This window comes from Podarcis erhardii, assembly GCF_964252035.2.
Source record: "Podarcis erhardii genome assembly, chromosome: 14".
NCBI lineage: Eukaryota > Metazoa > Chordata > Lepidosauria > Squamata > Lacertidae > Podarcis > Podarcis erhardii.
In genome coordinates, this window is record NC_138503.1 from 27,204,830 (window position 1) to 27,228,826 (window position 23,997).

A 23,997-nucleotide genomic window follows, 5' to 3' on the forward strand; every position below is an offset into this window, starting at 1 on the left:
ACACCACAGTTTCTGCATATAAAAAGTCATTCTCCAGACCAGATTTTAGTTTGCATTGTACAACTTGTGCCCATTTAAAAAAGGTGAGTGTAAAGGTGTGAATGCGTACAGATGCCAAGCAGATTAATCAGTGAAGTCAGGCCTATGCAGCTAGCAACCACTAACTGTTGGGTGGTCCACTTCTTTGCTACTTGTGTGGGACAGCAAAAATTGGAATCTTGTCAATACCTGGTCTAAGGGGGATCTTTTCTTAACAGATGTATCTTAACACAATATGTAATTTTCCCCTTTCCCATCTCTGAAAGTATAGTTGTTAAGAGAGATGGCTTTAAATTCTCTAAGTAAATGTCCTTGCAATAAATTAATTAAAATAATTAAAAATTATACTCTTCATCAGTTAACTGATAGTATACAAATAATCATAACACAAGCTTTCCAATTAAAAACACTCTAGACCTTTCATTACTTGTAACTCTCTGAAGTTTGAATTGGGCAATTAACCAACAGGATTCTCTAACACATGCTAATAAGATCTCAAAAGGAGTCTTGACAGCACTGGCAGTTTAGAGATCAGTTGTGTGGAAGAGAATGGGTTTAGGATGTAGAGGTCCTTTTTCATTCTTGATGAGGGCAGCATGCAATCTTTGTGGATCCCACCAGTTAGAGGAAGGCTCACTATGTCAATTTCAAAGCTCTTTCCAGTGCATCCCAGATGCAAGTATAAAAAGAGAATTTTCTAAAGCCCAAATTTGCCCTATGTCTGCCCCATCTTTTTTGGCGAAGCACGTTTTTGTAACAAGTACTTGAAATCTGTTTGTAAGATAGAAATAGTTTAAAGGTGTGCATGCAATTGGGTTAGAACATGTAACTCATTAAATGCAGATAAGCCTGTTTGGTTTTTATTTAGTGGAGGTTGGAGTAGGGTGGAAACCCACAGGGCTCAGAATTAAATCAAAGGGATGAAATAATTTGTAGTGCAATCCTAACCATGTCTACCCAGAGGTATATGCTATTCAGTTCAATGGGTCTTACTCCTAAGGGTTAAAATGGGGTTAGGATTGCAGCTTAAAGCACCAAAAATGAAGCTTGCAATTCCTGAAGTTACCCCACTGCTATCCAGAGTTAAGGTTGCCGTGATGCTGTGTGCTGGAAATTGATTGTGGAATTTTAAATTGTTCTCCAATCAGGGCTTAACTCTGCACCTAATGAAGTTTGTTACTAGTATATAACCTGCAAAGAAAGGACACTTGGTTAAATATTTAATACTAAAATATTATTCAATATTCTGGCCCTTCCACCCCCAAATTAGGAATAGCTGATTGCATTTTCATTGGCTGCTTTTCAGATTTCCCTCCCAGCTTTTGCCCTTAAACTAGCAATCTGTTATTTCTTATTTAAAAATATAATGGTAATATTTTCCATAGCTTAAATTGCATGGGCTGATCCTAACTGCTGTGTTTAATAACTATCATATGTGTCCTTTTGACTAATAAATAGCATTGTTTCCTCCTGTCAAAAGCTGGAGTGAAATGCATGTATTTCTGAGAATGGGTGGTGGGGAGAAGGGGAAAAAATCATCCTTTCCCAGACAATCAATCAAAATTGACAGGCCCTTTAACATACAATTTGTAGGGCACTGTAGTTTTAAAATGGGAACTGTCCGTAACATATAGCTCGAAGCCTTTGTGGCTTTAACATTTGACAAAAGCATATCCACTGCATGGGGGGGCCGGGAGGGCGGGGAAAAAGTCAATGTGGAGTTCGAAAGGTTTTAAGGAAATAATTCTTTCTCACTCTGCAGTACTTCATCTTAAAAACCTATATTTCATAACAGCCTGTCATGGATTTTGTGTAAATAACCAAGGAGATCATCTCAATTTATGCCATGCCTGCTCCTTGGTGTCCTAAGGCAGTCAAATTTGAAACTCCAGCTTTGGATTTTCAGTGTGGAAAATGCAGAACAAAATGTGCCGGCAGCATTGATCCCAGTTACATGGTGTGGGTGTCTGGCACGTTGGCATAGCTGTGCCATCATTTACCCTCACCCACCCCAAATGTATTTTGATCACCTCTGCTAAAAACAGCATCTCCTGAAGAAAATGTTTAGTTAAAACACTGAAAAGGAATGAAAAACACATAGGAGTTACTGGGAATTGGATTAGAAGATGTTCATTATGACTCACAGTTATATTGATTTTGATGAAATTTAAGATAAAATTAGAATTTATATTAGCTGGTTTTCAGAATACAAATCTTTCTTTAAATGCTCATTCCTGCAGGTCTAGAAACGCTTCTTCGTAATTCCTGCTTTGGGTTTTGGGAACCATATCTCAATCATTTTCTCTCTCTCTACTAATTTTGGTATCACTCTCATTCTTTAAAAAAAAAAAGATTTCATTTTGAGCAAATTTGTAAATGGCCCTGATGTGTTCTACAATTTAGTCAATTACTGTTTCAGCCTGCAAACCTCCAGGGAAACGGAACATACATGGCCTGAAGGTAGGAATTTCAATAATCGTTTCATTAAACTTAGATGGATTTGCAATGCTGTGTTCCACTTATTGAAATGTCAAACAAAATGGTACTTTCTGAGCTTTGACAAGCAGATTTTTAAAAAAACGTTGTGGAGGAAAGATTCCTTCCGTATGGTGTTGACTGTGCTATCAGAATAAGTTGTGTGGTTTATTAGTGACTGAAATTTGTTTCTTTTCTTGCTTTTGTTCTCTCTCTCTTGCTTTCTCTCTCTGAAATAAGGTGCTCCTCCTCCTTCTGGTGCCCCATTCAGACATCAGAGTTGTGCAGGAGCTGTGCTCCTGGGCTGTGCCAACGATCTGTAACAAAGAAGATCATATTAATTTTGATGTACTTAATCTATTCTGGTTTAAGCATAGCCCAAACATTGTGCAATATTCATGTTTTAACTTGCATTTTATCGATACGCATCTGTGTAATGTTACATGAATCTCAAATTACGAACGATACACAGTTGTGCAGAGTATATCTCAGCCTTTCTGGTGACATATTAGACAAATGTAATTGATATATTACTGCAAAATGGTCACACAGGGGAGGGGAGGAATGAGCAAGATGTATTTAATAGGAATGAAATGAAAGCCTTATTGTGTGCCTGTTCTTGATTGTATTACTTAACCAAGCATTTCAAATGCAGAGTGAATAAAAGAGCATGATTCCTTGATAACACAATGTGGTAACCTACATAGAGGGTGGCTTTCTACCATGGGCAACTAGCTAATTAACCTTCCTAGAGAAAATAGGAAATTCATGGCAAATTAAAGGTTAATTAGAACCATGTCCTCGGAATAGAAACAACTGATAAAGATTCCTTTCCTGCCTGCAGGTAAATACGCGAGCAGGGTCTGCTAACAATAGTGGCGCAGCCGTCCCGGACTCCCTTCCAAGCAATAGGTAAGAATTGAAGGGAAGAGTGTGCATGCGTTTTATTAAAGCAGAACCCGAGAAGTGATTTCTGCATAGTAATTAACAGGAGCAAATAAGGAAATGCCAGATAACTTCAGGGGGATTTGGTTGACCAGTTTTCAGCAAGGTTTTGTGGCTTGTCGAAAGCAATGTTAAGTCTTTGAGGCTGTTGTGCCTTTCGACAACCTATTTCTTTGAGGTGCTCTCTGCACAGTTTCCCCAGTCCAGAACTTAGCATGCTCTATAGTGGGCATATAGACATCCTGTGTTTATGGTTGTTTCACATGGGGCAGGCGGGGTTTTTATTCTCCTATGTGATTAATACTCGTTGTCTCTACATGGATTGCAGTGTAGGAAATCAGGCAGCCAGTTTGATATATTGCACAGTGATTGTGGGCAAGGACCTCGGAGACCAGATTTCAAGACCCTTCCAAGCCATTGACTTACTGGGTTCTGAGCAGCTCATCTCTTTTCAGCCTCTGCAAATTGGGAACGTTAGTGAGCCAACGAGTGAAGTCTTGTGAATCAAGCAGCTTAAAGACTAGGCCTGGGAAATATATTGCCCAGGACCAGTATGAGGAGCAGATATATCGCTGATGAAACCGCCACCACTTCTGAGTCCCTCTGCTAGCGACTTCCTCCAGCAAACGTTGCTAGCTGAAGGACTCAGGAACAGTGGCGGTTTCACCAGCAATATATCACTGAGTGTAATCGCCATCCCACTCTGCCCTCATACTGCACAGAGGGAGAAGCGCTGATACAACTTGTTCCTCCCTCTTCTCAGCCAAGCAATTAAAGGATCCCGCAGCCCAGCGCTGGCTCCTACGCAAGTGAAGGAAGCACCCCATCCCCAGCAGAACCTCACAAAAGATCCCTGATGTTCTCCCTGCTTGTCTGCAAGCAGGGAGAGCACAGGGGATGGCTCAGCTGGAGATTGAGAGCCTTGCTGCACCCCAGCTGAGCCGTACAAACAACCTGCTTTGTCCCACCCACTAGGCGCTGGGGTGAAACTGCCTTAGCTCCCATGGTGAGAGCTGTGGCAATTTCACCCAGTGCCTGACATGCTGAGGCCAATGCGGTTTATTTTTTCAACATCGCGGTATATTGCCAGACTGTTTGGCTGATGGTATATCACAACACTGAAAAGCTGATATCGCCCAGCCCTGTTAAAGACACTGCACTTTAAGTTTCCCATATTATAGTGGACTGTTCCTGTCCCATTTTGGAATACTATGTGATACAGAACAATACTGTTCTGCTGTTATCTTCTCTTGTCACTCAAGTGGCTATCCTTGCTTGAGGGGGGAAATTCAGAGGTGTTCTAAATCAGCTGAAGACAACAGCTACAGCAAGATCCATGGCCAGTTGATTTTAGCAATAGGCAGAAGAAAGGGTGGATCTTGGTAAAGGAGAAACAGAAAGGCTGCAAGATATGGGCACAGCTTGGATGTGGTGGGCCAAAGGAAAGGGAAGAGACAAAGATGGATCCAGTTTTGCAAGCCTACCGAAAGGATAGGGCTACCTCAGAGAAATGGAGGAGAGTACTGTAAAGGTTATACGTTTTGTCTTCTGCTTCAGAACATTTCTGTCTCATTGAGAGTTCTGCAAGATTATGATGGGCCAGAAGTTCAAGGGGTGATGGACAGAACAATTGGTTTTGTTTTGTGTAAAGGTGGTTAAAGAATTGACAATGAGTGAAGCCTTGCGGTGCCAGGGAGAAATACTAAAGAAGAATTAAAGCAAGCGGCTGAGGCCTGAGACCTGTAGGAATCCTCTAAGTCAAGGGTAGCCAATGTGCTGCCCTCCAGGTGTTGGACTACAGTTCCAATTAGCCCAAACCAACATGGCCAATGGTTAGGGATAATGGGAATTGTAGTCCAAGGATTCCATGTTGGTTACTCCTGCTCTGTTGCAGAAATGAAAGAAGAGGAGTCACTGAAGAATATATAAGAAAAGGCTTGCAAGAGAGAATGATTCTTCTGTTACCTGTTTCTATTAGGAAATGCAAGGAAAGAACTTTGTCTGTTACTAAAGGCCATAGTATCCTAGCGCAGGGGAGGTCATTCTGTGTTGTATGTGAAACCTGCATTGGTCTAGAGTCGGAATCAAAACTTGCTTACCGAGAAGAGAAGAATTATCAGCAAAGTATTAGGAAATTATTATTATTACAAAATTATTAAGGCTTATTAAGTCATATTAAAGCAAGTCCCTTCCCCCCTTCTGTGGTCAGTTGTTTTCTTCACATACTTTAAGCTGGTTCTGAAAGTGCCCTGCAAGCAGTGCCTTCTGTAGAAGCTGATATCTAATGGGGCAGTTAATTGACTTTCATTTTCCAAAACCTGCCTGCATTAGGAATGACTGTTTTGAAGTCATTGACAGCCTGCCTCCGTTTCATGTTCACAAAACAGTTGGTTGCAAGAGATGACAAGATCAGTATACTTTTCATTTGGCAAAGTTTCTTTAAAGTAGTCCAGCAGACAAGAGGCTTATTAAAGAACAAAGATACCATATACATGTTTTTAATTTCAGTCAACATGATCGATGATAAGACACTCATGCCTGTCAAGAATACAGCTGCATTCACACAATTGAATCCTGGCTTAATAAGAATATGCACCTGTTTACAGCCTGTGTGCAGCCCCTTTGCGCCTCCTTTGCTACTCACTTCATGAGGAGAGGAAAAACAAATAAAGAAGTCACAGCTGATCATACCTTTCTGTTGCATGTGAACTTGGAGCTTCCAAATGAAACAGTAGAACATGAGCCTCTTAATCTCAGGGTCGCAGGGGGTTTGGACTAGATGACCCTCATGGTCCCTTCCAACCCTTCCAACAATTCTATGATCCTATGGAAACTCTCCAAGCAGACTGGCTTATTTTGTGATCTCAAGTCATGATTTGTAAGCCAACTGTAAACTATGGCTTTCAACTGCAGCTTCCTGGTCTATTTTGCCCTCCATACAAATGGAGAAGCAAAGCAAGAATGAAAGAGCTGTGTGTAGCTGCAGCCTGCACATTCATATCCTGGCTTATTAAGTGTCTGGTGCATTTAGAGGTACATATGCACTAATTACATCTCATTGCATTTTAACTTTTTGGGGGGTCGTGATAAAGCAGGAGATGTTCTTGCTTAAGCCCAATTGAAATGAATGGGAGGCTGTGCAAAAGCACTTCTTTGTTCATGCACAGCTGACATTCACTTCAATGAGGCTCGTGCACAAGAACTTCCTAGTGGACTGTGACCCTAGGCCAGGGCAGTCCAACTTTTAATATCAAGTGGGCTGCGATAATACTTCAACATGGAATCCACAGGCCACACACTGCCTTGTTGGGTGGGGGAAACAAGGCCCAAATTCGACCCCCTCCCATCCTTTGCACTGCTTTATCAAAGCCAGCTAAGTGAGGCACAGGGCTTTGGGAAAGAGACGCATGGCTCTGGCAGAGTCCTAGAACCCTTTCACTTCCTTCCCAAAGCTAAGAAACCTCTAACTAGGCTTTGGGAAGGAGGCTGAAGGACACTTTGACCCTGTCACAGCCCTCACAGTTCCTTCTCAAAGCCCAGTTTCTCGCTTACTCGGCTTTGTTAAGGCAGCACAAAGGGTTGGGGGGCATCAAATGTTGCTGAGGGCCATCAAATAAGGCTTTGAGGGGGGCCCTTGGGCCAAGCATTGGACTACCCTGCCAGTTAAAATTGCATTCAAAGCATCAGTGGTTAGAACTGGTTGACATGTTTATTCTATCAACAACTATCAGTGGCGTTCCCATTTTATAGATCTAGAACTAATCCAGAGATTTGAAACGAGTGGCTCCCAAGTCCAACTTTCTGACCTATGCACCACTCTGGCTTTACCACTGCCCTTTCCCCACACTTGTTTTCTCTCTGCAACCCTACCATTTCAACATGAAAGTTCAGTTTTTTGGGAAATCTGAATGTTGAGAGGAGAAATGAAATGAAAAAAGTAAAACTGTGATAATTAATTCTAGGCTAATTGCTTGGGTGCTGAGTTCACACAGCTGTGATTATAGGCAGATGTAACGCTAAGTAGTGTTATACTTTTTTAGTTGGGTATGAATTGCAGTTCCATTCAATAAAGTGCACTGATACAATCACTAAAAATACCTTTTTTGTCCTTCTTGATTGTGCAGTTTGAAGAAGTCTTCTGCAGAACTGAAGAAAATATTAGCTAATGGCCAGGTAGGTGTATTGGATGGGCTTGTTCATGAATGTCTTGTGTTTTAGGATAGCCTCAGAGATGCTTACTGCTCACTTATCAGTAATGTGGTCTTTTAATAAAGTAGAGGAGAAGCTGTGAAAGGGCTCGTATTGTGGAGGCGCCTCTGTCCTGATTGATTTGGATTGGCACACCAATTTGCTTTGCCTTTCTCAAAATGCACTAATCAGATTTAGCTCCAAATAGATTGAAGCGCCTTTCGCATCCGTCGTTCTGCTGCTACCTCAATTTAGGGGAAGAAAACTTAATCAATTTTGAATAGCAAATAGGATTCCTGGCTTGTTAGATCTTTGCATATGGGTTTAAGGCACACACACGCTGCCAGATGATGAAGAGTGGAGGTAGTAGTAGAAGTACGCAGTGCCATGTTATTTGGAGCTCTGTGTTAGTTATCAGTTTGCTCTGTAAAGGGGGCAGAAATCTGTAGAAGGCTTCCTTGCCTTCCCCTGGCACCTGCAATTGAATGCAGTAGCCTCACAATTGATGGGCAAATGGACACTTAGGGCAAGTCCTTCCTGGCCAGTTTTGATTCAAATAGGCGGGAAGGCCCAAAGTAGCATAATGACTTTAAATACACACCACTAAATGGAAGTACCTGCAAGGCAGCAGGATCTTTCAATAGCAACATAAATAAGTTTTAATGTTTGTCATGGTGAAAGCCCTTTGATAGCCTTGGAGGCAGGCACCTGTCCACAGCGATCAAGCTTGCCTATTAGACACTATTGACTGAGACATCTGTGTCACTGCAAATAAAAGACTCTTATTGATTTTCTTAACTGCTGTTCACTTCCCTTCCATGTTTCGAAGGCTGAAATCTTAATTATCTCAGATGCGTATTCAGTGCCTTCACACAGTGACCTCTCCAAGCCTCATTGGCATTTCATGAATCAAGTAGTTGTAGTTGAGCGTGTCAAGAAGATAAAAGCTGGTCTTCACGCTTGTCCTTCAGCGGCTCACCTGTAACATTGTGCTCTTAATAGATGAGAATGGTCCCGCTAGTGTCACCTGCACTGCAGCCTTGCTTATTTGTGATCAGAATTGTTTAAATAAAACTTAGGAATATGGATTTCAGTTCTTCTTTTTTTAAGTCCAGGCTGTGACTCTTGCCTGAAATATAGCAAAGGGGCTTTATAAAAATAAAATACTGTTTTTACCCACCCTCAGCATTTGATTTAATCTTTCACAAATGCTTTTCTGTAATAAATGTTTAAGGTTCCTAGGGTGGAGGAGGAGAAAAAGGCGTCATTAAGGAAGCAGTGGTTTAAATATTCTGTCTGAGAAGAGAAGTATTTTTAATATTCTTGATGGAATGTGGAGGATTTTAAATACTTGATGGGGAAAGAAAATGACCCTTGTAGATGACTTTGGGAAGCCCAGGCATGCAAAGAGTTCTCAGGAATTTAGGGATATAAAGACCCGCATAGTTTTCAAACTGTGGGTATTATCCATACCCCTTTAGTGTTATGTAATGTTTTGAAAATAAGTGAATGAAGGGCTGTTGTAGTAGATGAATAATTGTATCTTTAATTTACTTAGATGCTTATGGTGACCATCAGTTCTTTTGAAATGTTGTGCACCGGAAGTTCTCCCCATCATTTCAGCAGAGCAGTCAGAACTAAAGGGGTGGAGGTGTAGACATTCTCTCCCCCAACCCTGCTGCCAATTGAAGCAAATGAGAAAGCAACCTTTCACAAGGAAACATGGACAGGGCTCTGCACTGAGGGGTGGTTGGTGGTGGGAGTCATGGATATCCATTCCAAGTCTAGCCTGTTTAAGTTCTCTTGATGTCAGTGAAATCAGAACATTCTTAACTGGGGGGGGGGGGAGAGAATTAATGTCAAGTTCCCTAACATTGTGTGGTCTTGTTGCTTTTACTGACTGTATTTGATTCAGAGACACGACATGGGAAGTTTCTTTGGTTATAACTTCTAAGGTTGTTTTTTGTTTTGTTTTTTAACAATTTGGTGGTTTAAGCTATACTTTAGTATAGCTGTAGTACAGTGGATAATTCTTTGTTTCTTTTTCCTTTTTTTGCACCTTCTGCTTGAAAGCATTAATAAAGACATTTTTCCCTGATAGCCTCCACTTAGGTTTAATAAGGAATTCATATTAATCATTAAAAGAAAGGGGACACGATTCTTCAAGATAATCAAATATTGACAGGTTAGAAATAGCTTTCTGCCTAGGTTCATTGATATAGGTTATGTGATATAAATATTTATTTCTTTTCTGTCACTCAGAGAAAATGCCGCCAATTGATTCAGCATTGATGTAGTGTCAACAGTTCATAAGAAACATTTGACTGGCTTGTGTTTTCCGATTAGTCTCTGCTCTATAAAGTGGGATTTACTAAATCTCTTCAATTGTCTGCTCATAGAGTGTGACTGCTTTCTGAAGCCATTAGAGCTTCGATTGGTACAGAGGAGGCATAGCTTATAGGGCCGGACTTCTGCTAGAGCTTTACGTATCAAATAAGGATTAATTGAGCATTTTTGCTTCTAATGATTTATAAGAGACGCATGCTGCTTCTCTCCAGGACAGCAGATATAAACAAAGAATGTTTTGTTTGCTGATCCGTAATTGGATACTCTTTTACTTGCCATTAGTTCTATTAACATTGGCAGCCAAACAAGGTTGTTTCACAAAAGTTAGTATTTCAGAACCTGCTATGAAGTTGTAGTTATGATTTTATTGAGGCTTCCCACTTCGTAATTATCATTGATAAATTACTAGGTATCTATAGGAACGTCTCTCTGTGTTGATCAACTGGATTTTACATCAGTAAAGTAGGGCATCCTGATAGTGTCTAGATGTTTTGGCCTACAACTCCCATCAGCCCCAGCCAGTACCACGATGATCACTCCAACTCCAGCATCATGTGGCCATGCTGGCTGGGGCTGATGCGAGTTTCTGTCGAAAACATCTGGAGTTCATCAGGTTTGCAATTACATACCATGGTGACGTATTTGAGCCTCCACACTTGTAATGAAAAGGCCAAACCAAGATGGCCTGTGTTAACCCTCTTGTTCTTATCAAGGAGTATGTCAGACTAATTTGGAATTGGGGACTCCTCGGAAGAAAAACCCTTTGATTAAACACAAGAATCATTCTTTGGATAGCCAGAGGAAGTCTGGTTGCTCTGTCAGTCAACCCTCAGGCTTGTGGGTGCTGCTATTGAATGGTAGGTCAGTTTTAAATAAGGTCTCCCTCATCCATGACCTGTTGCTGGATGAGGAGGCCAACCTGGTTTGTATTGCTGAGATCTGGGTGGGTGAGCAGGGTGGCGTTGGTATCTTCCTGCTGTGCCCACCTGACTACTCAGAGCAGGCTTGAGGGTCAGGCAGAGGGTACCACTATAGACTATAGTAATTTGATCTTTGTCTGCAGGCTCCCTGTCAATTTGAATGGATTTTCATTTTGCATTTTTATGTTATGAACTGCCCTGTGATTTTCAGATGAGGGGTGGCATGCAAATTTAATAGATGAATGAATGAATGAAGGAAGGAAGGAAGTCTTGTGATGGGCACCTAGGAAACATTAGGGACTCTGTTGGTTTACTATATTAAATAATAATAATAATAATAATAATAATAATAATAATCATCATCATCATTAATAATAATAATAATATTTCCCAGCCTGAACTGACAGATGTGGTCTTGGCCATCCTTGGGCACAGTTTACACTTTGAAGAATATGCACACACTAGGTTGATGGTTCTCAAAGGGTCTGACACACCATACTGGTATAGCAGGAGAGGATGGCAAGTGGCGGGAAGATTCAAGGAGAATAAGTATTATATTTTGGGAATGATTCATGTTCTTATGTAGCTGCATTATTTTATACTTTCTGGATGTCTCATGATCCTATTATATAGTAGTTGTGTTCTGTGTTAAAAATCAAGCACTGCTAGGAGTTGTTTTTGTTTTCCAATGTTTTTCTTATTAAATAAAAAATGGGTGTGGCGCTAGCAGATTTTTATTCTGAAAGTGTGGCCCAGAGAAGGAAGTTTGAGAACGTCTGCTCAAGGTAGCAGTCATGGGAAACAATAAACTCTTTTTAAAATAGGTGACTTGGCCAAACACAGGTTAAATGAAATGGAGTGAAGAAACACTCCTGCAAAACTCCCAGTACAGTTGTGCTTGTGAAACATTTACTGGTCCTTCCTGAATCAAAGCTTGTATAATTAAGCAACAAAACTGCTACTCCCCAAAGGACATTTGCAGCGATGCAAATCTGAAGTGTTTCTTTTCCGATGTCTCTGTACAAAGGTAGATTAAAGTAACTGACCTACATCAGAATTCATCGGGGGAACTTTTACAGTGTAAGTCCATTGAAATGATTGGCAATTGCTGTTCAGGAGAAGTTTGTGTAGATAGTACCCCACATTTGTATTTACTTGGATCATAGTGTGCCCATTTCTCCAGGGCAAGAAATCCTTCAGAGACACTTAAGTTCATGAGCCTAGGTGGTATTTTCTTTTAGGTTTTTCTTAGTCATACCTTTTATGAGGAAACACAGCATTTCGGGAAAGGTAGAATTTCTCAAAATGTTCTTCCCTTCTTGGTCTGCTTTTGTTGAAAGGGGAAAAAACCATTCAGGAAAAAAATCCCATAGCATTTTGATTCATGGTTGGCCATTGGGTATTAATTAATTTCAATATATTAAGTTTGCTGCAGCAAACTAAACAAGCAATTTATATGAAGCCTACTTTTGTGCCGTTGTGCTTCTGATGATCACAGATTGCCCAAGTTTAGACCTGCACATTTATAGAAATAAAAAATACTTTCTTGGATTAGATTATCATTGAATAGTATTGCAGCAGAGAACATTTTAAGCTTGGCTTCTGTTGCCTTCAAGAAGATTACTTTTGAACATTTTATCTTAGCTTGCAGTTTGCTTCTAAAATCCACTTTCTGCAGCTGAAAGCATGCTGAAATATTTTGCCCAACAAAACCTGTGTGTCAGGATTATATCTCTCATGATAAGGGTATACTTGTTATAGTACATCTGTGAAACTACCTTTATTTTCACTGGTGCTCGTGCAGAACTGTCTTCTGGACACAATACCAGGTGCTGGATTGGTACATGTGGATGCAGTGGGGTTGATCTCTTAACATCTGCTTAGTGAAAAATGTTATCAGGGTAGGAGGAAGGAGTTTGCTGTTGGGTAGGAATGCCTGGATCTGCAGCTGACTCTCAGTCTCCTAACTGGTTCGTGTTCTACAAATTTTGGAAGCTACTTATTTTGTGATCTCAGGTTGACCAAGATGCCATCCTTAGAACAAGTTCAAACATCGTTTTTTGATGGCTCTTCACCAGTTCTAGAGCTAAATTGTAGGTGGACTGCAGTGACAGGTTCCTGGCCACATTTAATGTCAGCGTTGGCTGTGGGCCTCTCAAGCCCCCTCCCAACCTAGGCCTTGGTTTGCAGTCAAGACCTCTTTTCTCCTCTCCATATCTGTGATCTGCTCCTCTTGAGCTATGTTATCATTCCATTTTGACACCTTTTATCAAACTTTAATGAAATGACCCAGGCAAACAAATTGTCATTAAACTTTCCATCACTTTGTCCCTTGGTATTGTCTTTTATAAATTGGACAGCAAATGTTGTATTGATCTCCTCGTTCTTGCAGCTGAACTTGAAATGACCCAGACGGCTGGTTGTTTATGGCCTAGAGTTGCTTTTCCTTGACACTTCCATCCACGGCATGACATCTCTTTTGTTTTTCTTTCTTTCTCGTGGAGATGAATGAACAAGACATACGGTATCGAGACATCCTCGGTCATGGCAATGGAGGAACCGTCTACAAGTGAGTGTTTGCCCCCCTCCCTTTTCTTCTTTTTGATCTCAAATTTTGGGAAAGAGAAGGCAGTGGTTCCCCCCCCCCTTCTCTAGGAATGTGTCATGAGGTGTCTGGCCTTTATTCCTCCTCTGTGAAGCGCTGATTGTATTTAATGTTTCTAGGAGTTGCCATAACTACCTTAGATCTTGAAAAATGGCCCCTGTTTTTATGTATCTTGTTTGGTATTGTCTGAATCCCAGGCGGATGTGGAAAGTAGCTACTGTACTCTGAAAATGCTATTTCTGGAGTGTTGTCACTCTTGCTTCTACTGAGTAAATAAACTGAGGTGGAAGATCAGAACACCCCATATACAAGTGGCCTGGCATACCCATAACACTAAACCATAGTTTCTTTAGCCTAATTATAGTTTGTTTGAATGTGTGGACCAAGCCCAGCTGATTAATGATGGTTTGATTTCTGCCAAAAGAAACCACAACGTGAAGCTATGGTTTACTGTTGGATTACAAACCATGGTTTGTTTTAACGATGGTTTGGGGTTATGTTTGAAACCAACAGCCTTCCTTGGACATGGCTTTTTTGATCACCCCATCTTAGATGCTTGCCAAGCTGCAAAAGCATGATGTAAGAGCAAGTGGAAAACAAATCAAGCTTTGAAGAAACTGGCCATGACTTGTTTGCTCATCTGTGAAACAAGTCATATTTCGAACAAACCATGGATTAGTATTGTGAACACAGCCAGTTTATTATTTTTAGTGTTTCATATATTTTTAGACAGTAGGGTTACAACAAGCAAAATGAAAAAGTTATTTGTACAATGCAGAATCAAGCTAATGGAACTTCTTGCTATCACAAGCATAAATGGCTTTAGAACTGGATTAGATGAATACATGGAGGATAGTTCAGTCGTCATCTAGTAACCATATGTTAAATAACCAACTTGTGGAACTCTTTGCCAATGCTTATTGTGAAGGCCAGCCCACTAGCAAGGATTGTGTATATACAAAAGCTGCATTTCTGGTTATTATCCAGCCTCCATTTGGTGCATCCCAATGGTGCTGGTGGATATATACTGTCATGATGTTCTGCTTCCAACCCCCCAAGTGTCATCTTGGTCACTGTTGCTAGATGATATGCTGAGCTCAATGAATTGTTTGACCAGCCAATCTTTAGTTTCTTAACCACTGCCTAGCTTGACACTGGAGCTACTTGTACCTCATCAAATGTATGCTTTTTTGCCCATTGGGGTGGATTTCTGTGATTTCCTTAACCACTGTGTGTGATTACAGTTGCCTTTTGAGAAATTGGCCACCTTTTCCAACATGTGCATATGGTACCCATAGTTGCCAGAAAAGTTTGCTAATGGTGGAGTTGCCACCTCTTGAATTTGATGATCAGTGAATCATCTAATTAACATAAGATGCAGCTGCCTCTCCTGTTATTATCTGGATGCATAAGAACATTTGGTAAACCTGGTGTAGCTACACAGTTTGGGGGTAGTTTAATCCTTTGATGAGCTGTCCACTTCATACCTAGAACTAACTCAGTTGGTCTTTAAGGTGCTACTGGAAGGAATTTTTTTATTTTGTTCTGTCCACTTCTAATTGAGTAACAGCTCCAGGGCACCTCTCAGATAAGAGGCTAAGGATTTGGATTTGGATTTTCCACTGTCCCAAAATTCAACCCTTTTGCCTAAAACTAATTTGGTCTGATTGAAAATCTAGCCCTTCTAGATAGGTTTGCCCCCTTGAGCTTTGCTTACCTTGGCACATCTTAATACAAGCCCCTGGGTGTGGGTGATAGGCGAGAGAGGCCGATCAATCACCTTCTGCTCAAATATGGGTAGTCCCATCTGTACTGGCATTCTCTTGAAGACACACCTGTTTTCACAGGCAATCCCTTGATCTGAGTGCCCTGTTCTAATGGCTCTGTTGTTTAATTGGGATTTTCTGTGTATTTTAATCATTGTTGTTAATGTTTTAATGTTTATGTCACTTCTTTTGTACTATTGAAAATTGCTTATAAGCCTATATTGGCATTAAGTGGTATATAAACTTATAAATATTAATAATAATAACAGCAGGTACAAGCTGACACATGTGCAGTGGACAAAGCCTCTTTCAGAACTGGGAGGTTATTCTGTGGTTACTCATACAACCTGAAAGTGAGAGATGCATTCACCTCATCACCCCAGTTGCACCTGTTCAGCACCAACTAGCTTTGAAAGTTAATGCATGTTTTATGTTTACAGCTCCCTTGATACTCTCTCCCACTTTTATGTGTTTGTCGCCCCTCTTTAAAAAAAATCCCCTAAAAGAAACCTTGTGCAGTGAACTCCCTTAGCCAGCTGCCTGCAGAAGCTGCCTATGGAAAGCCTTATTAATTTTAAGCATTACAATAGCAAGGGGGTGCTTTATTTGACAGGAAAGTCTTTATCTCCTACATAGTGCAAAAGTTTAAGTCCCATAATGCAAGCATTCACACTTAATAGTCTGCAGTAGTGTATGAAAAATACCCCACAAGGAATTAAAATAAAACTTCATAAGGAAAGCCTTGAGGGAATGATAAAGATTTCTTCCAGGAAGAACTGTTTTCCATATACAAAACACATGTTTCTGTTTTCTTAGAAGACATTACTGTATAAGTTTTTTTGTTTTTAAAGAGAATTTTAAAACCACAGCATGCTTTTAAGTAGATTTCTGTTTACTATTCTGTCATGGAAAAATATTACATTGTTAACCTGGTTTAATTCCAGCAGCCTATCTGCAACCTCTCTCTCTCTGTGAATTTAAGTTGGAGCTGACATGTTATGTGGCATATGTTATACTGCCACCCAAGTCAGCATTGCTATGTTAAGATCTCTCCCCTTAATACAGCCTTTGCCAAGCTGGTGCCCGCCAGGTGTTTTGGTCTCTTCTTTGGTGATCACTCGGAGCCGAGTAAGATTGTCTTCCATAAACACAGTTTTAACAATGAATCCGTAAGTGACTGTGGAGGCCAATTCTGGACCCACACGTCATTCCGCAATGGGGACATTGGTTCCTGGGCGGGAGTTGATCACGGTGTGGATTTGCCAAGTGTGCCTTCCTCTTAGCATGTTTCTCCCTTGTGTTCTGAGTTCGAGTGTCTTCAAAGTCCATGACACCTTTGGTAAAGGCTGTTCAAGTGGAGTTCTCGCAGGCCAGTGTTTCCCATTTGTCAGTGTTTAGACTACTTTTTTTTAGATTTGCCTTGAGATAGTCTTTAAACCTCTTTTATTGACCACCAGCATTACGCATTCCATTTTTAAGTTCGGAATAGAGTAGTTGCTTTGGAAGACAATAATCAGGCATCCGCACAATATGTCCAGTCCAACAAAGTTGATGTTGAAGAATCATTGCTTCAACACTGGTGATCTTTACTTCATCCAATACACTGATATTATTTTGCCCGTCTTCCCAAGTGATGTGTAAGATTTTTCGGAAACACCGTTGATGGAATCTTTTGAGAAGTTGGAGATGGCGTTTGTAAGTGGTTCGTGTTTCACAAGCATGCAATAAGGTTTGTAGTACAATAGCTTTGTAAACAAGCATCTTGTTTACATCTTGTTTGGGTCTACAGCTCCCATCAGTCAGCAGAGCCGTATGATGCTTGGGCTTATGTGCTGTGGCGGCTGGGGCTCATGGGAGTTGTAGTCCAGAACATAATGGAGGGCACAAGGCTGGCAAACTCTTACAGCACTTAAAAGCTGCAACCTCTGTCCCATACCTTTGACTGATGTGGTTAGTGATGTTATGGGGAAGGCAGGAGAATGCTGTTTTCAGAGGCACTTCCTGTCCTATGTAACATGTGGATCAGCCTTTATATGAACAGCTTTCTCGGCCTGTTTAATACATTATGTTCATTGGTGATCATTATCTATAAAAGTTCATGGCACAACAAACCATTTGAGACCATGTAAGGTTTATCAGAACGGTCGTTAGCTGTGGAAGTTTATTTTGAAATATTTCCTGGGATTGAATAGAAGACTCAATAGGGGGTCAATTATATCCTGTGTTTGATTGTATTGCCTTTATTTTATTGGATTTCTTAGCTGCTTTTTAATCAGGTCCCTGGGCAGGTTACAGTAATTTTAAAATATAATATAACAAATAAGATTGAGACAATTTTTGAATTGGAAGATTAGGGTGGGTGGGTTATACGTGTGTATCACACACACTGGGGGGGTGTGTGTGTCAAAGGCCAGGTTAAAGAAGTACATCTTCAACATATGGCAATAGTTATGCAATGAAGATGCTGGAACAGCTCTGTGGGGAGGGAATTCCACAGCTTAGGGGCTGCCATAGAGAATGCCCTCTTCCAAGCCACGATTACCTGAACTATATAGGCATTGCAGCTATCAAGAGGGCCCTCTCTGCCAAATATAACACCCAGGATCTGTAGGGAAGGAGGTACTCTCTCAGATATTTAGAGTCTAAATCATTTAGAGTTTTAAACACTAATGTGAGCACCTTGAATTGTGTTACAGCAGAAGCCAAACTGAAATTACCCCATTTGAAAGCTTACAGGTGGTTGAATTCTCTCTGGCTATAGGTAGTAGCCACACATATTGCCTTGGAGGCAATTGATGATCATTTCGTCAAATAAAATGAATTACAAATGCTTCTGCTGCTACATTTTATATTTTCTGGCTTCCAGCTTTCCACACTCTCTGCATGTTTCTGAAATGTGTGCACCTCATATTGATTTGTAACTGAAGAACAAAAGCATGTGTGTGTGTGTGTGACTTCCTAAAACCCTTCACTGAGTCATAGCCATTACGGCAATGAAATATTACTCGCATTTCACAAACAAGAAGGAACGTTTCAGGTCGCTGAGCAGAAGCGTTCAGTTTCTGTTTCCAGGTGAACTAACTATTATTGAAATAGTTTATGGAGATTGAGATATTGATCACTTTCATGCTAACCGTGGCTTAAGGGAAGAGTGAGAGAAGGGAGGGGGGGTTGTGTTCTTTAGAAGACACCATTTCACTGGAGTGTGTGTATATGTGCCTATGTGTTTGGGGTTTTTACTGCCTCTGTGGGTTTATTGCTTGAAGAGAAGGGTATCTTTGCTTTATTTTTATGACAATATAATTATACTTTAGAAATGCACTTGATTACTCTGTGCAGCAAAATTGTTCCAGTGCATTGCCTAGGCCAATACTGCTATACAAACAACTTTTCAGTCAATTGAGTTGGGTTAAAAAAAAAAATCAATACTTTTATAGCAATATTTCTAGAGAGAACTTGCTGAATCCAATTTTTTGTCTTTCTGTTTGTTTGTTTAAAGAAAAGGTGGTTTATAGCTCTTAGCTTTCTGTTATGTTTATTTCCACCCATTTTAATAACTTAGGAATGGTGAGCACTTTGAGCTTGGCACCTGGAATTTAAGCACCCCTGGATTTTGATGCTGTTCTGGTAGCTCAGTACAAAACTACTCAGGCTATGAAGTGTGTTTCAGCATATTGCCAGTTTGTCTGAATGTTCCTTGAGTGTTCCATTCAAGCAGTGAAACAGCTACCACTCAACACCTCCTAGCTCGCCCTGCACCTCAGAGCACCGCTCGACACTAGGCCAATGTCCTCCATCCATGCCCCAGCCATTTTATTTAATAGAATTTACCAGAGATTGTTTTTTGTTTGCTTGCTTGTTTGTTTGCCACCTATCTGACTGGGTTACTCCAGCCACTCTGGGTAGCTTCCATTAAAGTAAAACACAGTATGTAATAAGTATCTCCTTCCATGCTCACAACAGCTAGTGACACCCCCAAACCTATTAAATCCTTATACATTGTGAACTGGATCTGATTTACATTCAGTTGTTTCCAGTATTCAGTCTAGCGTAGTTATATGCTGTGGACTTATTAACTCTATCTAATTTAAACTAGATATTTTTGTGTGTGTTATCCCACAAATATTTGCCAAAAAGCAAGTATGATAGAGTATATAGGCTGTTGTGTATATATTGGAAAATATTTATATACTGTAGCATCTAGGGTATTTACTTAAATTGCTTTTCTGAAAAATAATTCACTAGAAAGGCCAAGTGGCACTGAAAGTGGGTTTGCCTCCTGCCACATTTTTTAACTCAGTTGCTGGTTTACAGAGCTCTGAGAAATCACTTTTTCTTTTTCTTTTTTGCAAAATTGCTTCCTCATTTCCAGTGAAATATGTTAACAATGTGATTTATAATACAGCACACACTTTCTAACATTTGTGGCTGAGCAGAAACAGCACTGAATTATTTAGACAAAAACACCTTATTAGTATCATATAAAACTGTGTCACTGGTAAATAACACATAATATTTCTCACTTGAATTGCGTCATCTAAACTTTTGCAAGATCTTCCACATGTTTATCCATGTCTGCTCATTCTGGCTTTAAGAGCTTGGTTTAGATTTATGAAGAGCCTAATAGATCAGACCAAAGTTCCATCTAGTCCAGCTTTCCTTTTCCAGAATCAGCCAACCAGATGTCTCTGGGAACCTCATAAGTAGGGCAGGAAGGGGCATGGGCATAGCCAAGTAAAACAATAGAAATACTTAAGTAACTGACTAATCATGTCAGTTCTGGACCCCCTGACAAAAATCCTGACTATGCCCATGGGAAGGGGTCAGTCCTCCCCAGCCATATGCTTCCCTTGTAGATATACTGCAAGGGTGGGGAACCTTTTTCAGCCTGAGGGCCACACTTCTTTCTAGGACCACATGCCAGTGGCTAGAGGCAAAAGTTGGTGGAATAATGGGTGTAAATTTTCTGTCTGGCAGAAGCACTCAATGAAGATGCATAGCAGGACTGGTGAGGGGGGTGGCCTGGAAGAGGTGGTGTAGCTAGGGAAAATACTGCGGACCAGATAGAGAGGCTTAAGGGGCCACATTTGGCCCCAGGGTCTGAGGTTCTCCACCCCTGGTATGCTGCCTCTGAACATGAAGATTCCATTTAGCTAATCATGACCAGGAATAACCTCTTCACAAGCCTATGCTTGGTACAGGGAAGGAAGAGTCCTCATGGACTGTCCCTTGCTGAAGATGCTAAAATGCTTCCAAAGAGCAGAAAGAATGGCCCTTCTCTGTGTCCCACTTAGAGTGGGAAGCACATTTGAATGGGATGGAAGAGAAAGCAGAGGGACATCTTGGTGGCTGCACCAAGACTATGTAACACTTGCCCCCATGAATATCACTTGGCCAACTTCCTCGCTATTTTTCATCAGTCATTAAAGACTGGCAGACTTTCATTGTATGTGGCAGATAATGTGTTTATGTTTGGTTTTAACTGTTGCTTCTCTCTCCTTGGTTGACTGTCTTTTATGCTGTTAATTAAAGTGTCATTTTAAACATTGATTTTGTACCAGAAGTGTGAGATATAAATATTATTAGAGATTTTTATGTATATAACCAGCAGCAGCAGAAGAAGAAGAGTTTGGATTTGATATCCTGCTTTATCACTACCTGAAGGAGTCTCAAAGCGGCTAACATTCTCCTTTCCCTTCCTCCCCCACAACAAACACTCTGTGAGGTGAGTGGGGCTGAGAGACTTCAGAGAAGTGTGACTGGCCCAAGGTCACCCAGTAGCTGCATGTGGAGGAGTGGGGAATCGAACCCGGTTCACCAGATTACGAGACTACTGCTCTTAACCACTACACTACACTGGCTCTCTCATCAAGCACAAGATTAATGCTCCCCACAAGTTAGGTGAGTTGGAAAAACAGATTAGGCAGATTGGTCTTGGTCTATCAATAACTATCTAAATAGATAGCCATGCTATCTAAATAGAGATTCCATGTTCAAGGGCAGTACAGTGGTACCTCGGGTTACATACGCTTCAGGTTACAGACTCCGCTAACCCAGAAATAGTACCTCGGGTTAAGAAATTGGCTTCAGGATGAGAACAGAAATCATGTGGCGGCGGCGCAGCAGCGGGAGGCCCCATTAGCTAAAGTGGTGCTTCAGGTTAAGAACAGTTTCAGGTTAAGAACAGACCTCTGGAACAAATTAAGTACGTAACCAGAGGTACCACTGTATAGCTGTCAGATCACAGGGAAAGGCCATTGCCTTCATATTCGGCTTGTGAGCTGCCCAGAGGAGCCCAGATAGATCAGAGAAGGTTGAGCTTAGTTGCACCTTTCTGGTCTGATATGATTGTGCTGTTTTGTTTTTAAGTGGACTTAAAAAAATCTAGTGCACAAGAGGTCTGGTTTATTTTTTTGGGGGGGGAGGAATCTTTCACACACGGAAACATCAGCCTCCTGTTTTCCACTGTGTTTTGTATCCTCTTCCTCCTTGTCTGTTTTTACCCTCTTGCATTCATCTAACGATTGCTTTAACTATATCTGGGCTACCACCCCACCAAATTCCTGTGGACAATCGTTACAGGTTAACCAAGACTGACCGGTGATTGCAGTTCACTTGTTTCCATTGACCCCAGCCGTTGGCTGCCCGGCTCATAAAATCTGTTATGCACAAAAGTGCATAAAATGAAGATGAAGTGCCTCCTCCCAGCCTTGACAAAAACCGTTCCTTCTGCTGAACTGGCGCTGCAATGAAAGTAAATAAATGAATGGACAGCAATCACAGCCTAGTTGATGAAACTGTTCAATTAAAGCACAGACATTTACATGGTGTAATTTCCCTAAATTGCCAATGAGCCCCTTTAGACACAACCAGTGTTCAAATTGATTTCAGCATTGATTTTGGCTGAAGCTGATAAATTTCTGCTTGTTAGTTAAAGTAATTTTGCAGAAGACTTTGTACTGCAGTATTGAAGTGTTCATTTAGCTGATGGTTAAAAGAGGAGTTATTTACCGAGGGCTGCACTGTTGTTCTGAGATGGAGCAATTCCCCAATCATCTTTTACTTTTACTTTTAATTTTTAAAGCTTCAGTATCCCAATCAATAGGTGACTGAAACTGATTAAAACTTATCCAACCAGCTGCCTATGGCAGTTTAATTAGAAACTGGTTGATTCTTAAATTAAACTTGTTTTTTTACACTGTGTACTCATCCTCCTGAATTTTCAGTAAAAAGTTAAGTTGTTCTTGATTAAAAATAAGTCAGGTATTTTTGGTAAGGAACAACAGAAGCCTGTTGTTTATTAGGAGATGGGATCTAACATGGTTAGCTCGGTGAGGGTTATTGCAAGCTTGTTCAAGCTGTACAGAGAGCATGGATTGGCATGTTGACTGTCTTTCTGTATAAAAGCAAATAGGAGTGTAGTTAGTTTCTATTTCTTCTTCAGCAGGCCATTTTTTTTTTTTAGGAGTCCACCTAGCTGTCAGTCACATACAACCCCTCTTCAGAAACTGCTTCACTGGTTGCCACTGCAGTTCAAGCTGTTCACATTAAGCCCTAAATGATCTAGTCTCAAAATTTATGAAAGCACTGCCTTATTCCCTACAGACCCTCTTGGGTATTTAGATAGGCAGTGGAGGCCCCTCTTGGTAGTTTTACCACCCTTGGAAGTTTGTAGCTGTGGAATTCCCTCCCCACAAAGGTCTGTCTGGCACCTTCATTGTATAGCTTTAGCTAAAGGCTCAACCTTTTTAACAGCTGAGTCGTATATTTTTAGGACCCACCCCCTTCTTCTGATGTAAATTATTTTAACTGATTTTAATATAGTATTTTATCGTTTTAAGCTGTGCTGGGGCCTTGCATAAAAGGACTGGTAATAAATCCTTTTTAAAAGTGCTAAACAAATTTATAAAGCACAGGGGAGCATTCAGGAATGTGATTCCTTTATCTGCAGCCTAAAATGGTACAGTCCATTCTGTCCCTGCAGGAATCTTTTTTTCTTCCTCCAAAAATTGTGTAGCGGGCCTTGAGTCATTGGAAGAGTTTTAGAGGCACACAGTTTGTGGGCCAGGGCATGCCTTCAAGTTAATAATGAATCATTTTGTGGTCATTATTCAAGCATCTGCGGTGGGATTTCAGACAGAAGGAAGGGCTGGCATAGATTGTTGCTCTGAACGAGCTGAGTCCCAATAAGAGCTGCTCTTTACTAGCGCTGTTCACTTCTGAATATCCTCTTTTTAACAACCAGCAAGTCAGGCTAATGGGCTTGCCTATTACAGAAGGCAACAACTGTCAAAGTGCTAATTTCCTGGAAGCCATCTGAATCTTTTCCTTTTTAGATGGCTGTTTCAGTATGTGAAAATATCATCATTAAAACTCCCAAACTCTGGCCATTAGCACAGAGCAGAGTGCTAAATCTAGAGTGTGCAAACAAAAAGGCCTGGAACCAAATTTGTACGTGATTTTGCTACATGTTGTCTACAGCCAGTGAGCATCATATCCTTGCACAGTGTGTAATGTTTAGAGAAACTGAGCTTCTCATGCATGAGGATGTGATCGGCCGGTTTTCCCCTGTTGCTTATTTTATTTCTGGAAGGGTGGTGCTTCATTTTGTTTTCTGATCCAGGAGTTTTTGAGCACTGACGACTATCGTTGAGTAATGTATTATGGAGCCAAATCAACAGCTGCCTTGCAGTAAGGTTGCATCCAAAATAAG

General features: G+C 40.8%; 1 protein-coding gene across 1 annotated transcript in view; it reads left to right on the forward strand.

Annotated features, from left to right (window-relative positions):
• MAP2K5 (mitogen-activated protein kinase kinase 5) overlaps positions 1 to 23,997 on the forward strand; it is a 125,099-nt gene that overhangs the window by 11,693 nt on the left and 89,409 nt on the right. Inside the window, exons 5-9 of the mRNA XM_081840704.1 lie at positions 908 to 912; positions 2,443 to 2,499; positions 3,359 to 3,426; positions 7,584 to 7,632; positions 13,418 to 13,482. Coding sequence (XP_081696830.1) covers positions 908 to 912; positions 2,443 to 2,499; positions 3,359 to 3,426; positions 7,584 to 7,632; positions 13,418 to 13,482 — 244 coding nt within the window. The remainder of the gene's footprint in view (positions 1 to 907; positions 913 to 2,442; positions 2,500 to 3,358; positions 3,427 to 7,583; positions 7,633 to 13,417; positions 13,483 to 23,997) is intronic.